A 17,503-nucleotide genomic window follows, 5' to 3' on the forward strand; every position below is an offset into this window, starting at 1 on the left:
AATGTTCTAAAATTGACCATGGTGATGGTTGCAGTACTGATTAATACACCCAAACCCATTTAATTGTACACTTTATGATCTGTAAGTTATATCAATAAAGCCTTTTCTAACAAGAAAAGAAACAGATATAAAGAAAAAAAGTTCACAGTAAAGAAAATGTCCTCTCTGACTTAGAGGTCTTGATTCTTTCTAGGAAGAAAATTGATTCATCTAGTTTCTGAGAAATGTTTACTCTAATTAAATGAATTACTTCCAGGGAATAGCAGGAGTACCAATTCTCTCTAACCTGCCTCATACCTCCTGGTGTTACCTAATCCACCTGGGCTTCCTCCATCACAGCCCTCCACATTCTACTCCGTGCTCCCTTCATCAGAGCTATGCTGGGCTATGCAGGGCTGTCACTGTGAGAGATGGAGCACTCTTCCCTGCTGGGCTGTAAGCCGTACGTGGTGAGTCACTGACCTTTTCCTGGTCACCATTATGTCATTAGGTCCTTCCGTGGGCCCCTTGAAAGAACCTGATGTGTGTTGAATAATTACAATGCAATGTCTCATCTTATATCCTCAGAATTTCTAGGAACTTTTTTTTTTTTTTTTTTGAGACAGAATCTCACTCTGTCGCCAGGCTGGAGTGCAATGGCTCAATCTCGGCTCACTGCCACCTCCGCCTTCCGGGTTCAAGCGATTCTCCTGCCTCAGCTTCCCAAGTAGCTGGGACTACATGCATGTGCCACCACACCCAGCTAATTTTAGTATTTTTGGAAGAGACAGGCTTTCACCATATTGGCCAGGATGGTCTCAATCTTTTGACCTCATGATCCGCCTGCCTCAGCCTCCCAAAGTGCTGGGAATATAGGCGTGAGCCACCGCGCCAGCCTCTAGGAACTTTCTAATAGGCTCGCATCATAAATAGAAATGAAGGCTATTTTGAGGACCTATAGCTCTTCTGTGCTTTACCTAAAGAGAGATCAACAATTCTCTCTCCTGCTTAATGTATTCTTCTTTTTTCCCTTGAGACACAGTCTTGCTCTGTCACCAGACTGGAGTGCAGTGGCGTGATCTCAGCTCACTGCAACCTCTGCCTCACGGGTTCAAGCGATTCTGCTGCCTCAGCCTCCCGAGTAGCTGGGACTACAGGCACGTGCCACCATGCCTGGCTAATTTTTTTTTTTTTTTTGGTAGAGATGGAGTTTCATCATGTTAGCCAGGCTGGTCATGAACTCCTCACCACAGGTGATCCATGCACCTTGGCCTCCCAAAGCACTGGGATTACAGGCGTGAGCCACCATGCCCAGCCTGCTTTGTGTATTCTATTTGCACATAAGATCATTTGAAAAAAGGTTTTCACAGCTAAAAATGTTTGATGCCCATTGTACTGTGTACTTGAGAGGTGTGTTTGTAGCTCTGAGATGCTGCATTTATAGAAGGGGTGCCAAGGCTTTAATGATGTGGGTTTGTATGTTGGTGTCTGTGGTGGGCATAGGAATGTGCTGCTTGAATCTTCATTCATGGAGAACTTTCCAATCAGCTTCAATAAGGGCAGTGAGCTGAGAGTCTCCAGTTGCAGCACCATTAGGACCCACCTCAGCACGGAGCGGAACCCATGCTTTTCCAAGGAAGCCCCAGATAGTAATTAAGGACTCTGGGATCCAGGGCATGACCCTATCTGCCCAACATAAGCCATCCCCAACAGCATTTTTCTGTGGATTATGGGTCTGTTATCTCTGCCTGGTGGTCTTGGCCTGTCCCTGTCCAATCCTCCTTCCTTCCTTCTTTTCTTTCACAAGTATTGGATCTGCATCCTGGTCTGAAGACTTTTTCTGCTGCTAGTGTCATCTGTTTCCTTCCTTTTTTGTCTTTCACATGCATTACCCTCCTCCCTCCAATAAAATGATGAACCCCTAACTCCATCTAAGTCTTAGCTTCCTAGAAGATGTAATTCCCAAAATGTACATAATGGTGCTTATTGTTTGTTTGTTTGTTTGTTTGTTTTGAGACAGAGTCTCACACTGTTGCCTAGGCTGGAGTGCAGTGGCACTGTCTCGGCTCACTGCAACCTCCCCCTCCCGAGCTCAAGTGATTCTCATGCCTCAGCCTCCCCAGTAGCTGGGATTACAGGGATGCACCACCACGCCTGGCTAATTTCTTTTCTATTTTTAGTAGAGACGGGGTTTCACTGTGTTGGCCAGGCTGGTCTTGAACTCCTGGCCTCAAGTGATCTGCTCACCTTGGCCTCCCAAAGTCCTGGGATTACAGGCATGAGCCACCATGCCTGGCCGCATTTATTGTTTATTATACAAACAGTCTCAAAACTCTTTTCTGATTTTCTAAGTGCCTCCTATTGTGTGGCTCTTGGTCAGAGACAAGGCTTTGCCTCCCACTACAACAGCTGAAGGAGGTATTCATTCTTCCTCACCTCACCTTGAACCCTAAGGCTTTAACATGTGGCTAGATATCTGGAACTCTTAATCATGAGGATGTGAGACAAAAACACAGACACAATCAGGAAATCATCTACAGTGGCATCAATGGGTCTAGAGTCCCATGGCAGTACCCAGGGGGTGGGTCAGGTGTTCAGTACCCAGGAGATGGGTGGTGTGGCAGCAGGTCCTACCGAATAGCTTTGAACATTACCTTGGCTGGTGGTCCCCTACCACAGCCTCTTTTTTCTACTCATATTCTTACTCTGTTTTTCCAGAATTGCTGTTAATTTTGTGAGCTAAACAATCGTCTTCCAGTAGCTAACAGCCTTTCTATTTAAAATAACCAAAGTCACTTTATATTGCTTAAAAATAGGAACCCTGGCCGGGTGCAGTGGCTCACGCCTGTAATCCCAGCACTTTGGGAGGCCGAGGCAAGTGGACCACCTGAGGTCAGGAGTTCGAGACCAGCCTGGCCAACATGGTGAAATCTCGTTTCTACTGAAAATACAAAAATTAGCTAGGTGTGGTTGTTCACGCCTGTACCCCAGCTACTTCAGGGGGCTGAGGCAGGAGAATCGCTTGAACCTGGGAGGCAGAGTTCGCAGTGAACTGACTGTTATGGGTCCCGAGGTTCCCTGGAGGTGACAGGTTGAAGAAGACGTGATCAAAGATGAAGTGTGCACTCCTGCCTGAACTCCCACTTTCTCTCACATCCTATATACAATACCGTAGCAAACCCCACCATCTCAGGCAGTGAAATAGATTTCAAATCTACCACCTCCTGCCCAGCTTCACTGCTGCTGCTGGGTCTGAGTCAACATCACCAGTTGTAGTAGCCTGCTAATAGGTCTTTGCTTTCATATCTATCATATGATAGCTAGTGTGAGCCCTATAAAATATGTCAGTACATATCACCCTCTGCTCACCATCCCTCCAAACACCTTGATCACTCTCAGGGTAAAAGCCAAAACCTCACCTTGGCCCGCAAGACCCCACACAGTCTGGCCCGCATCACCTCCCTGGTCTCATTTCCTTCACTCCTACTCTGCCTTCCTCCGCCATGCCAGCTACACCTGCTCCCTGTGGATTCCTGGATGCACACAGCCTCCTGCCTTAGGACTCTGCTGGTTTGTTTGTTTGTTTGCTTGCTTGTTTGTTTGTGACAGAGTCTTGCACTGTTGCCTGGGCTGGAGTGCAATGGCGTGATCACAGCTCACTGAAACCTCTGCCTCCCGAGTTCAAGTGATTCTCATGCCTCAGCCTCCCGAGTAGCTGGGATTACAGGCACCTGCCACCAGGCCTGGCTAACTTTTGTATTTTTCGTAGAGACAGGGGTTTCACCATGCTGGCCAGGCTGGTCTCAAACTCCTGACCTCAGGCGATCCGCCAGCCTTGGCCTCCCAAAGTGTGAGGATTACAGGTGTAAGCCACCATGCCCAGTCGCTGCTGGTTTTTGTTGTTGTTGTTGTTGTTGTTTGGTTTTTTTGTTTTTTGTTTTTTGTTTTTTTTGAGATGGCGTCTCCCTCTGTTGCCCAGGCTGGAGTGCAGTGGCAGGATCTTGGCTCACTGCAAGCTCTGCCTCCCGGGTTCACACCGCTCTCCTGCCTCAGCCTCCCAAATAGTTGGGACTACAGGCGCCCGCCACTACAGCCAGCTAATTTTTTGTATTTTTAGTAGAGACGAGGTTTCACTGTGTTAGCCAGAATGGTCTTGATCTCCTGACCTCGTGATCCGCCCACCTCAGCCTCCCAAAGTGCTGGGATTACAGGCGTGAACCACCGCGCCTGGCCACTGCTGTTGGTTAATCATTTCTGTCAGGAACACTCCCTTCCCAGATATCTTCACAGCTTGCTTCTCCACCACCTTGTGAAACCACCCCTAACCATCCATTTACAATTCCAATCACAGAATGCATATCCCACTTACCAGCCTTGCTTTTCTAATGCAGTATGTCATTTGCATATTTATTTCATGTATGCTTTATTGTCCACCTTCCTTACTAGAATGTAAGCTCCTTGAAGGCAGGAGTTCTTGTCTGTTTTGCTTACTGATGGAACCCAAGTCCCTGAAGACTACGCTGGCACTTGTTGGGTATTCAGTAAATATTGGCTGAATAAATGAAAAAGAGGGAACATTTTTGTCAGTTAATGGAGTTTGGAAATGGAATGATACAAGGTGGGAACAACTGAGCTATCCTCAAAAATGGAGTGGGGAGGCCAAGCATGGTGGCTCACGCCTGTAATCCCAGCACTTTGGGAGGCCAAGGTGAGCAGATCGCTTGAGGCCAGGATTTCGAGACCAGCCTGGGCAAATGGCGAAAACCCATCTCTACTAAAATTACAAAAATTAGCCAGGTGCAGTGGTACGTGCCTGTAATCTCAGCTACTTGGGAGGCCGAGGCACAAAAATCACTTGAACCTGGGAGGCGGAAGTTGCAGTGAGCCTAGATGGTGCCACTGCACTCCAGCCTGGTCCACAGAGTGAGACTCCATCTCAAAACAAACAAACGGACTGGGGAGTATTTGGAATTGGGAGTTGTGCTGAGAGCAACCAGAAAGGAAGATTAGAAGAAGAGATGATGGCAGAGAAAGGTAATGAGTCAGCAAGATGGGTGAGGATGGGGCATTTTACCCAGGGGAAGTCACTGGAGGGAAGTTGGCAGAAACTGTAACTAATAACAAGTCAAGAAAGACATTTCAAGCTGTTGGCTGTGCCCTACATCGCTGTTACACACAATACACAATAAACTTGCTACGCTCAACAGACTTGAGGTCTTTGTTCAATTTTCGGGGGCTGGTAGAAATGAGAACCAAAGAGAAAGGATTTTAGACTACATTTTGGTCAAAATCAGAGCACACACAAAAAGGGACAACATAAAGACACAGGGACTGCAGTAAGAATTTGATGCAGCCAGAAACCTAAGCAACGGTGACCATGTGACCATGAAACCTGCAGGCAGAGGTGCAAATCTTGCACAGGGCGTTGCTCTTCTATGGGAGGGGAAGACATGCAGTTGTACATTCTCAGGTGACCCTGGCTGACTCTGTAATCATATTGCCTCCTCTTAGGGATGCTTGAGGATTAGTAAGATGAGGAAGAGGGGGTGCTCCTGAACACGAGAGGAGAGCTGCGTTCTTCACCGCTTCCTCCTTGCCCCACAGGAGGTGGAGCTCAGCGGGCCACAAGACAGAGCTCATAAGTCGGGGGGATGTTGCCAAAGCCTGAGAGCTTGGGGGTGATATCGATGTCCGCAGGTGGCACCAGCGAGCGTAGAGAGAAGTTCTGAAGGATGGAGGTGAAGTAGAGAAAGAGTTCCATGCGGGCCATGGCCTCGCCCAGGCAGATGCGCTTTCCTGCAGGCACAGGGGAGGGCAGAAGGAAGGGTCACACCTGCACAGGTCATGGGGGTGTCGGGGGTGTCTGGACTGACCACCCCACTGAGCCTCAGCTGCCTCATCAGCTCCTCAGGGCTCATGACTGTGACTGCTTTATAAAGGGGTGTTACACAGGCTTAGTCGGTACCTATAGTTAGTGCTCAGCTAGGACCTGCTACTTCTCTGATGGCTGGGATTCCATCCCGTTCCAAGAGGGAATGGTTCTATAGGATCCATGAGTTTCAAGGTTGTGTTCATTTCAGTTACTCAAGGGTTTGTCAAATGCCTACTAGGTGCCAGACACTGGTGAGGAAAAAAAGTGAAAACTCACCCTTAATAACACTTACTGTTTATAAGCCACTCTTCCAATTGTTTGGAGGGATTAATCCCTGTTTCACAGATGGGAGCTGAAGTGACTCACCCAAGGCTCCACCATTTCTAAATGGTGGAGTGGAGTCCAAGTTCCCAACCACTGCCCTGACTCCAGGTTCCAAATGACATACACTTTTTGTTGTTGTTGTTTTTTGTTTGTTTGAGACAGGGTCTTACTCTGTCACCCAGGCTGGAGTGCAGTGGCGTGATCTCGGCTCACTGCAACCTCTGCCTCCCGGGTTCAAGTGATTTTTGTGCCTCAGCCTCCTGAGTAGCTGGGATTACAAGCATCCACCACCACGCCTGGCTGATTTTTGTATTTTTAGTAGAGACAGGGTTTCACCATGTTGGCCAGGCTGGTCTCGAACTCCTGACCTCAAGTGATCCACCTGCCTCGGCCTCCCAAAGTGCTGGGATTACAGGTGTGAGCCACTGTGCCATGCCAACATACACTTAAAATGTTGCTGCATAAAGATTTTATGCCATGAGTGGGCAGATGACTGTCTGTTGGGCAAATTTGCCCTGCTGCTTGTGTTCATATAGCCTGCAAACTAGGAATGCTTTTGGCATTTTAAAATGGTTGGGGAAAAAAGACTCTTTTGTGATATATGAAGATAAAACATAATTCAAATTTCAGTGTCCGTAAACAGTTTTTCAGGCTCACACACACACTCATTCATTTACATATTGTCTATGGCCGCTTTCATAGATCAGTGGCAAAGGTTCAGAGACTATCTGGCTGGAAAAATAGAAAATATGTCTTATTTTGTTCTTAACAGCCAGTTGGTTTATGCCCTGTTTAGTGCTATTACCATCCCAACTTTTTTTTCTAATTATCAGAGTCAATCATTCTAATATTTACTAATTCTGGGATTCTAAAATGTTGTGGTTCTAAGATATAACCTTCAAATTCACATTGTGACTTGAACTTCAAATACAGATCAGTGGCTGGGGGTGGATTTAGCACATGCCTGGAGGAAGCCAGACCAGAGAAACCTACCAGAGGAAAAAGGCACAAAGGCTTCATTCTTCTTGAAGCGGCCCTGCTCATCCAGAAAGTGCTGGGGATAGAAGGCATCTGGGTAGCGGAAGTATTTGGGGTCTTTGAGGACAGAGCCAAGCAGGGGAAATACATCTGTGCCCTGGGGTGAAAATGGGGGCAGTTAGGAGAAATCAGTGTTGGGCTACAGAGGTAGGGAACCGGGGAAAGAGAGAGGAGTGCAGTGGAAGGGAGGTAATGAGGGTGCAACCCCACCTTGGGCAGAAGGTAGCCTCGAAACTGAGTGTCCCGGATGACGTTGTGGGGGACACCCATGGGCACGATATCTACTAGTCTCTGTATTTCGTGGATGACGGCATCTGTGTAGGGCATCTTGACCCGGTCATCCACCCTTGGGAGCCGGTGTTGTCCAATCACCTGGTTAATCTCTTCGTGGATCTTAGCTGGAAGGGGCCAGAAAATATAGTGGAGAACAGAGAAAAAAAAAACAAAAACAGGAGGTGTTTTTGCTAGGGAAGCCAGGGCAAATCCTGCATTCCTAGCTCCAGCAGAAAGAGATCTCAGGTGCAAGCCATGCATGTTTGCTCCCTTCTTCTTTTTTTTTTTTTTTAAACAGCCTGTCACCCAGGCTGGAGTGCAATGGCATGATCTCGGCTCACTGCAATCTCCACCTCCCAGGTTCAAGTGATTTTTCTGCCTCAGCCTCCACAGTAACTGGGATTACAGGCACCTGCCAACCGCCCGGTTAATTTTTGTATTTTTAATAGAGATGGGGTTTCACCATGTTGGTCAAACTGGTCTTGAACTCCTGACCTCATGATCCACCCACCTCAGCCTCCCAAAGTGATGGGATTATAAGCGTGAGCCACCGCACCTGGCCTGTTTGGTCGCTTCTTTAACTTAACAGCTGACACACTGGTGGTGCTCAATTACTCATCAGACATCGGGAGACAGGCAGCTTGGAGTCTTAAACACTGCCAGGACATTTGGTCTTTACTTAAAAGCACCAAAAAGCCATGGTCCCAGATTGGCTCTCATACATGGGTTTTTTACAAAATGGGAATAAGGCATGCTAGGTGACTAGGACAGGATTGACACAAATGACAAGTGGTTATGTGACTGATTAAGATCACCACTGGTGGAGTTACTCCTCTTTGCATTTTAGGGTTTAGGGATGAGTGATTTCATCTTCTTTTTTTTTGTTTGTTTGTTTTTGTTTTTGTTTTTTTGGATATGGAGTCTTCTCACTCTGTTGGCCAGGCTAGAGTGCAGTGGCAGGATCTCAGCTCACTGCAAGCTCCACCTCCCAGGTTCACACCATTCTCCTGCCTCAGCCTCCCAAGTAGCTGGGACTACAGGTGCCTGCCACTATGCCTAGATAATTTTTTAAATATTTTTAGTAGAGACAGGGTTTCACCATGTTAGCCAGGATGGTCTTGATCTCCTGACCTCGTGATCCGCCCGCCTCGGCTTCCCAAAGTGCTGGAATTACAGGCATGAGCCACTGCACCTGGCCTGTGTGACTTCACCTCTGAACTTGTGTTTCATCAACTTCAAAATGAGTGTGATAGTTGGACAAGGTCATAGAGTTGTAAACATTATATAAAGTCTGGTGTACAAGGAACTAGGACAGTGCTTGGCACACAGAAGCATCCAATAAATATTTGATTTTATTTGATTTTTTCTTTTTTCTTTTTTTAAGACAGAGTCTTGCTCTGTCCCCAGGCTGGAGTGCAGTGGTGCAATCTTGGCTCACTGCAACTTCTGCCTCCTGGGATCAAACGATTCTCATGCCTCAGCCCCCCAAGTAGCTGGGACTACAAGTGTGCGCTACCACACCTGGCTACTTTTTGCATTTTTAATAGAGAAAAGGTTTCACCATGTTGGCCAGGCTGGTCTCGAAGTCCTGGCCTCAGTGATTTGCCCATCTCTGCCTCCCAAAGTGCTGGGATTACAGGCATGAGCCACTGCACCCGGCCTGATTATTTAGACCAGTGAAAGACAACTTAGACAATGGAGGTGACACTAGAAACATTTGAGTGGAAGTGTGTTAGTGTCTCTCATCTGCACCAGGAGAAATTCTTTGGCTTGTTTTGAATTGCATTATTAAGGAGAGGGGCCAAAATTGGGAATTTTCCTTAAGCAAGTAGTGAGTTCCTCATTACTAAAGTTACCCAAATGGACCAGATCAGAAGTTATTGGAGACGGATTCTATTTAACTTTGGCAGGGTGGTTGGCTCAATAATGGCCATCAAAGATAACCACCTCCAAGTCTCTAAAACCTAGTGCCTGGAAGGCTATGTATATAAGGGTAACAAAAACACAAGAGAGACTTTGAAAATGTCAGTAAATTAAGAATCTTGAGACGAAAAGATTAGCCTGGGTTGTCGAGATTCGCCCTCAATATAATATCGTGTGTCTGTATAAGACAGAAGCGGGAGAATCAGAGTTAGAAAAAAGGACGTGAGGCTGGGCACAGTGGCTCACACCTGTAATTCCAGCATTTTGGAGGCCAAGGTGGGTGAATTACCTGAGGTCAGGAGTTTGAGACCAGCCTGGCCAACATGGTGAAACCCTGTCTCTACTAAAACTACAAAATTAGTTGGGCGTGGGGTGGCACACACCTGTAATCCCAGCTATTCGGGAGGCTAAGGCAGGAGAATCGCTTGAACCCAGGAGGCAGAGGTTGCATGAGCTGAGATCATGCCACTGCACCGCAGCCTGGGCAACAGAGGAAGACTCTGTCTCCAAAAACAAAGAAAAAGAATAAAAGATGTGATGGATGCCAGAGGCAAACAGAGGTTTGAAGCTACGCTGCTGGTTTTGAAGATGGAGGACAGAGTCTTGAACCCAGGATTACAAGGAGTACAGCTGTAACACCCGGAAAAGGCAGAGAATCAGATAGTCCATTGGTGTCAGCTGGTGAAAGCCTATTTGAACTTCTGAAATTCAGAACAGAAGGATAAAAAATTTGTGTTGTTTTAGATGACTAAAAGTTGGGGATTTCATGTTTCAAGTCCTGAAGTTCTAAAGGGTGAAGAGCCTGAGGCCGTGGGATTCTAGATTTTCAAGATGATGTCTTCTTTATGTTAGGAGGGGGAGGTACCAGATAGGCAGCTCAGGGTGGACTCACCTTCCACTTCAGGGTGCTTCATTAACAGCAAGAATCCATAGCGCAGTGTAGAGCTCACCGTCTCCGTGCCAGCAAAGAAGAGGTTCAGAGTGGTGAGGACCAAGTTCCTGAGGTTGAATTCTGTACGAGGATTATTTTTATCCTGAGAGTGAGGGGATAGTGAATGGAATCACTCTCTTCTGTCTTTATTGTCTTTTTTTTTTTTTTTTTTTTGACAGAGTCTCGCTCTGTCACTCAGACTGAAGTGTAGTGGCATGATCCCATCTCACTGCAACCTCCACCTCCCAGGTTCAAGTGATTCTCCTGCCTCAGCCTCCCGAGTAGCTGGAGTTACAGGCACCTGCCACCATGCCCAGCTAATTTTTTTTTTTTTTTTTTTTTTTGTATTTTTAGTACAGATGGGGTTTCACCATGTTGGCCAGGCTGGTCTCAAACTTCTGATCTCAGTTGATAGGCCCACCTCAGCCTCCCAAAGTGCTGGAATTACAGGCGTGAGCCACTGCGCCTGGCCTATTGTGTTATTTTCTCACTGGCTTTATTGTCTATTGTATAAGGAGACAATAGGTGGGTAAACTAAGCATGTCTGGGAGAGGACACAGTCAGAACAAAGGTCCTGCGGCAGGAATGTGCCTGGTGTGTTAGAGGAACAGCAAGGCAGAAGCTGGGGTGGATGAGATGAAGTGAACAATAGGGAGGATGGGAGGAGAAGAATGTAGGATGCCTTGTAATATTTGAACATGTAGGGACAGTAGTGTATAGAATTTAAATTTCCAAAGGCAAAGATTCAATACTATAAAAATATAAATTTACAAATGTATAAAACTCTAAGAAATGATGATACAGAAGTATTAACCTTCTAAATTTCTATAGAAATGTAGAAATAGAGATATATCTCTATACAGATATAGAAATAGAGATATATCTGTATACAAATTCAGAAGATTAATACTTCTGTATCATTTCTTAGAGTTTTATACATTTGTAAATTTATATTTTTATGTTATTGAACCTTTAATTTAAATTTAAACTCTATGCCCTACTGTCCCTACATGTTCAAATCTTTTAACTTTAACTTAAATGTTTAACTTGAATGTTAACTTAAATTTTAAACTTCAGAAAAGTTCTAGGTTTCCGAAATTCTAAGACTCAAAACTACAGTTGTAACTCTCTGGAATGTATAAAGTGTAAGATTTTAAGTTTTCAAGTTCCTAAATTTTCCAAATTCCTAAAATTTCTAGATTCAAAGTCTGTTTTAAAGCTGTAACAATTTATACTTTTACAGTTTCTATATTCATCTGTAGATAAAAGTAAATGCTGTGAAATAATGCTTGTTTTGTTTTGTCCTCAATGCTTGCAGATTGGTTGAAAGTTGCAGGGACTAGAGGTTGAGAAGTGAGAGGGAAGGACCAGGGGAAGAAAAGGAGGTACCTGGTGCATCTTGATGAGAAAGCAGTCAATGAAGTCCCGAGGGTTTTGGGGGTCAAAGGATGCTTCATTGATCTTGACCCTGGAGGCAATGAAGTCCTTGAGCTCTTCTATCAAGTAGTAGATGCGATTGTGTCTTCCTGGCAAATACTGCATGATTCCAGAGTACATGTCATATAGCTGTGGGAATAGGCAGGGGGTTTTGTCGGTGATGGGTGCCAGAGGACAGCATGGGCTGAGTCTGGAGTTGGACAGCTGGACTCAAAGTCCAGTGCTGGGTCTAAGAATCAGGTGAGGCCCTTTTGCTTCCCAGAAGTTGGGTCCTATTGAGACAGTAGTTCCCCCTTAACCCTGTTTTACCTTCCACCATTTCAGTTACGTGCAGTCAACTGCAGTCTAAAAATATCACATATAATAAGATATTTTGAGAGAGAAAGAGTACATTCACATAACTGTTGTTAGAATATATTGTTATAATTGTTCTATTTTATTACTTATGAATGCCAGTCTCTTACTGCACTCAATTTATAAATTGATTTTTGTCATGATATGTATATATCAGAAAAACTTAGTATCTATAGAATTGGGTACTATCCACGGTTTGAGGCATCCACCGGGGGTCTTGAACATATCCCCCAGCCATGAGGGGGAACTACTGTACTCACCTCCCAGGGGTGTGGGGAGGATCAAGTGGGGTATAGGAAGGTGCTTAGTTAACTGGGGTTGGTGCATGGACAGAGAGGTGGCAGGGTGGTCACCTGCGCCCAGGGAGTGCTCATCTCAATGAAACTCTCATTGATCAACCGCAGCAGATTCAGGAACTGCTTGTCCTCATAGTCAAAGCGACTTCCGAAGACAACGGAACTGATGACGTTGGAAACGGTGCGGCTCAGCAAGAAGGTGGGGTCGATGGGGGCACCTGGCAGTGGAAATTGTTTATGTTGGAGGTAATGATCATGAATATGGGGTGTGGAGTCACAGTGATGCATCCGAGTCCCAGCTCTACTACTTAATTGCATGTGTGAGCCACTTCATTTTTGTGTTTTGGGTCTAGATTGACCAATCTGCAAATTGGTTTGGGAACCATTTCATTGACTCATGAGGATTCAATATCTTTATCCATATAAAATAATTAGCACAATACCTGGCATACAGTAAGCACTCAAGAAAAGCTAGTTGAGCTTAATCATTATTTTTTATTATTATTACTTAAATGTGTTGATGTTAGAGACTCACATATCTGGGGAAAAGTGGGATAAGGGACACATTATAAAAGTTCCTGAATTCTGTCTAGCTCTACCGATGATTCCACTTGGGCAATTAAAAAAATCCTTCCCGGCCAGGTGCAGTGGCTCACGCCTGTAATCCCAGCACTTTGGGAGGCCAAGGCAGGCAGATCACAAAGTCAGGAGTTGGAGACCAGCCTGACCAACGTGGCGAAACCCTGTCTCTACTAAAAATACAAAAATTAGCCAAGTGTAGTGGCAGGCGCCTGTAATCCCAGCTACTCAGGAGGCTGAGGCAGGAGAATTGCTTGAACCTGGGAGGTGGAGGTTGCAGTGAGCCGAGATCGTGCCATTGCACTCCAGCCTGGGTGACAAGAGCAAGACTCTGTCTCAAAACAAAACAAAACAAAATCCTTCCCTTGCCCTCACCTACACCTTCTGTAAAACAAGATCAGTAGATCTGGGAAGAATTTCTCTAGAATAATGCACATATTCACAAATACACAATTTTATGAAAATTTCTGGGATACATGGGCATTTGAAGCTTTTATATAGACCTGTTAATCACCCATGTAGACCAGGCAAGGTGCCTTGGATGTAGAGAAAATATGTCTCTATTTCTACCTCTTATCTATTCTGTTTTTTTTTCAGCCTGTCTGTCTTTTCTCTATAGACCCCAGTGTTTCTAGACCTTATTTTTTGGTGGGACTGAACTCCTTTTAAAACATAATGAAATGAGTACAGAGTTTCAGATTTGCAAGATAAAAACGTTCAAAAGATTTTTTTCACAACATGAATATACTTAACACTACTGAACTGGACACTTAAAATGGTCAATATGGTAACTTTTATGTTATGTATTTTTACCATAATACGGATATACAAATGTAATGAAATTTGAGCCTGTCTTCAAGAAAAGCCACAAAGTCACATGTCACCAAAATCTGCATAGGATATCAAGAGCTCACAGACATCCTGAGATCCACTGATTAAAGTTTCTAGTAAGTGGTCTCTAAGGGTCTTCCATGTTAACTGTTTTTTTTTTATTTTTAAGAGACAGTCTCACTGTGTCTCCCATACTGAAGTGCAGTGGCATGATCATAGCTCACTGCAGCCTTGAACTCCTGGGCTCAAGCAACCTCCAGCCTCAGCCCCACAAGTGGCTGACACTACAGGCATGTGCCACCATGCACAGCTCATGTAAACTCTTAATATGGAAGCTGGCCAGAAATCTTAGTGGATTCTTAATATTTTCCCTCTTCCTTTCCAGACCTTTCTCCCACCAAAGCTCATCTTCTCATGACTGAGAGCTCCATAACCACCCAGTCACCTAGTGGTCCTCCCCCTTGTGGCCCCCATACCCTTGGTCTTCCGCAACTCCTCCAGTAGGTAGCTGGCCTCCTCCTGAATTCGCTCCTCAATGCTCCGCTTTCCCATCCCGAAGTCCCGAAGGATGGTCAGGGAGAAGCGTCGGAGAATCCTCCATCGTTCTCCATTGGCCAGAGCTACACCTGCCAAGATCTCAGTCTCAGGCTTCTGCCTCCCTTCCCTTGCTGTTCAACTCTGTGCTAGACAATGATGGGGACAGATTATGAAAGCTCTAGACTCTGCTGTCAAGGAAGCCATTCTCATCCTTCAAGGCTCAATCAAGAGAGTAAGGTTCCCTCTCTGCAGGATCCTCAAAAAAAAAAAGAAAAAAAAAAGTCCAGAATGAGGTGGAGGTAAAGGGAATCAGTGTAGGAATGATAGGAGGAGATCAAAGAGTGTTTCTTACAGGAAGGAGAGGTGGAACTAGATAAATAAAAAAATAACTGAGTGAATGCATAGGAAGGTGGAGAGATGTATGGACAGAGTGCCATATAGCGTGCCATGGAATGGGGATATTAATTCTATTTTCTATGTAATACTTGGATTCTCTGGATGTGTACACATATGTGTACACAGAAGCTCACACTTGTACATTGATATACCTACAGAAAAGGAGTTACCGTGTAGTAAGAAACATTTAGAAATTACTAAATGTGTGGACTGATGAGAGTCTTATACCAATTCACTAGATCTAATGAAATTATTTTGCTTTATTGATGAATGGAAGGAAGAGTTTATGACTGAAATGACGGATGGATGGATGGACGGATGGATGGATGGATGGATGGATGGATGGATGGATGGAAGACTTAATAGATGGGTGGATGGTTAATGGATGAGTGGTTTGAGATAGATGGATAACGGTTGGAGAGTGGATAGATTGACAGATGTATGAATGATGAAAGCATTGATGAATGGATGGAATGATGGATAGATGAATACATAGAAAGTTAATTGACAGATGTATAGATAATAGAGTGAATGATGTTTTTATAGAAATAATAACGAATGGATTTTCTGATGAATATGGATCAATGGACAAAAGGAAGAAAAGGTAGTAGAAAGATAGATAGATAGATAGATAGATAGATGATAGATAGATAGATAGATAGATAGATAGACAGACAGTATGTGGTGAGTCTGCTTGGAATTGAAGGATGTGGGCAGTTAGAGATGGATGCTTGGGAGAAAGAGATCTACCTAAGTGAAGGAGGCAGAGACCTATGGGTTAGGTATGTGCACGAGTATAGGAAGATGAGAAATAAGGTTGGCTATGAGAGCTTTAGTGGGTGCATAAAGAATATGACTAATCCGCCGGGCTTGGTAGCTCATGCCTGTAGTCCCAGCACTTTAGGGGGTTGAGACGGGTGGATCACCAGAGGTTGGGAGTTTGAGACCAGCCTGTCCAACATGGAGAAACCCCGTCTCTACTAAAAATACAAAATTACCCTGCGTGGTGGTACATGCCTGTAATCCCAGCTACTCAGGAGGCTGAGGCAGGAAAATTGCTTGAACCTGGGAGGCAGAGGTTGCAGTGAGCCGAGATCGTGCCATTGCACTCCAGCCTGGGTAACAAGAGTGAAAATCCGTCTCAAAAAAAAAAAAAAAAGAGAATATCACTAATCCATTAAAATAAGAGCAGAAATAACACAGAAGACAGTTTAGAGTCAGATGGCATAGGTTCAAAATAAAGTGATCCTACCACTTACTGTGTGATATTATCTAAGCTTTATCTTAGCTTTTTTTTTCTTTTTTTTTGAGACAGAGTTTCACTCTTGTTGCCCAAATTGGGGTACAATGGCGTGATCTCGGCTCACTATAACATCTGCCTCCCAGGTTCAAGCAATTCTCCTGCCTCAGCCTCCCGAGTAGCTGGGATTACAGGCATGCGCCACCACATCCAGCTAATTTTTATTTTTAGTTTTTAGTAGAAACGAGGTTTCACCATGTTAGCCAGGCTGGTCTCGAACTCCTGACCTCAGGTGATCCGCCCACCTCAGCCTCCCAAAGTGCTGGGATTACAGGCGTGAGCCACCACGCCTGGCCTATCTTAGCTTTTTCATTGACAACATTAGTATAATGTTAACAGCTCTCCTAAGGGAGTCAATGCAATAAGTCATGCAGACTACTTACCAAAGAACCTGGCATATAGGGAGTGCATTGCAGTCATTTCTGGTTTTATGGTTTTTGTTGTTGTTGCTACCTACCATGACCTTGGAAGTTTCGCTCTGTTGAAGCCAGTTCTCCACGGCCACTGAACTCATCCGCTTGGTCTACCAAGGCTTCCTTCACTGCTTCATGTCCACATAAAACCACCACTGGCCGGGTACCCACATACACAGTGAACACAGGGCCGTATTTCTCCCTGAGCTTGGAGTGAAGGAAAACACAGTAGGAGGGGCTGATTGGAGTACCAAGCATAGGCCAATTGAGGATTTTAGAGGATGGCGATTTCAGAGGGATATAAACATGGTACTAAGGAACCAAGGTAAATCTGGGCTTGGAAGGACTACTGGGAAAGAGGCATGAAAGTCTCGGCTCCTGTCATCCTAGGCAAAAGCTCATCCCTCCCCACAAGAGTTACTGTCTGCATCTCTAAAATAATGGACCTGGATGAGATAAATTCCAAGATTCATACTTCTCTCTCTGAAATGTTAAATTTCTGGAATCTTAAGACTTCATGATACCAAGTCTCAAAGCGCTAAGACAACCTGAGTCAAAGAGTCCTTGTGTTTAAAAATATAATGTACTGTGATTCCAAAGTCCTGAGATCATGAAAATCTTATCTCAATGCACTGAGAATGTGTGTTTCCAATATTTTAGGATTCTGAAATTTCAGAATTCTAAGATTTGCAAAGTCTGTGTTTCTGAGAGTCTGTCTTTAGAAGTCATAAGGTTCTATGTGAATCTGGCTATAGGATTAGTTGCTTTTAGCCCTATTAGAGACAGACAGACTCACCTTCATGAAAGACTGAAACGTAGCGTCAGTTCGAACTTGCAGCAGGTTCCCCAGGAAAGGAATTGGTGTAGGACCTGGGGGCAGCTTTCCTGCCTTATTCATTCGTTTCCAGGCAATGAGGATGAGCAGGCAAGACAAGCAGAGTGCCAGAAAGATGGTGACAGCCCCTCCCATCTCCATGGTGCCAGGTCAACAGGTTCTGTCCTGGGCACCAGATCCTGCCT

General features: G+C 45.0%; 1 protein-coding gene across 1 annotated transcript; it reads right to left on the minus strand.

Annotated features, from left to right (window-relative positions):
- Positions 1-5,226: 5,226 nt before the first annotated feature.
- LOC100458508 (cytochrome P450 2G1) lies at positions 5,227-17,459 on the minus strand. The gene is made up of 9 exons (XM_002829258.5): positions 17,280-17,459; positions 16,528-16,690; positions 14,314-14,463; positions 12,485-12,645; positions 11,730-11,906; positions 10,302-10,443; positions 7,424-7,611; positions 7,169-7,310; positions 5,227-5,775 (listed from the first exon to the last, which is right to left on the minus strand). Exons 1-9 carry the CDS (start codon positions 17,457-17,459, stop codon positions 5,594-5,596), a joined length of 1,485 nt encoding a protein of 494 aa, XP_002829304.3. The 3' UTR covers positions 5,227-5,593.
- Positions 17,460-17,503: the final 44 nt, after the last annotated feature.

The sequence above is a fragment of the Pongo abelii genome, chromosome 20 (genome assembly GCF_028885655.2).
Source record: "Pongo abelii isolate AG06213 chromosome 20, NHGRI_mPonAbe1-v2.0_pri, whole genome shotgun sequence".
In the NCBI taxonomy this organism is placed as follows: Eukaryota; Metazoa; Chordata; class Mammalia; order Primates; family Hominidae; genus Pongo; species Pongo abelii.

Bases quoted from the DNA above. Each gene is read 5' to 3' on its own strand.
- LOC100458508 (XM_002829258.5), bottom strand. From the start codon at position 17,459: ATGGAGATGGGAGGGGCTGTCACCATCTTTCTGGCACTCTGCTTGTCT. The intron at 14,464-16,527 runs GTAGGTAGCAAC...AGATCTTGGCAG, and splicing joins GCGAAACTTCCAAGGTCATG to GTGTAGCTCTGGCCAATGGA. The intron at 7,311-7,423 runs GTGGGGTTGCAC...TTTTCACCCCAG, and splicing joins GAGGCTACCTTCTGCCCAAG to GGCACAGATGTATTTCCCCT.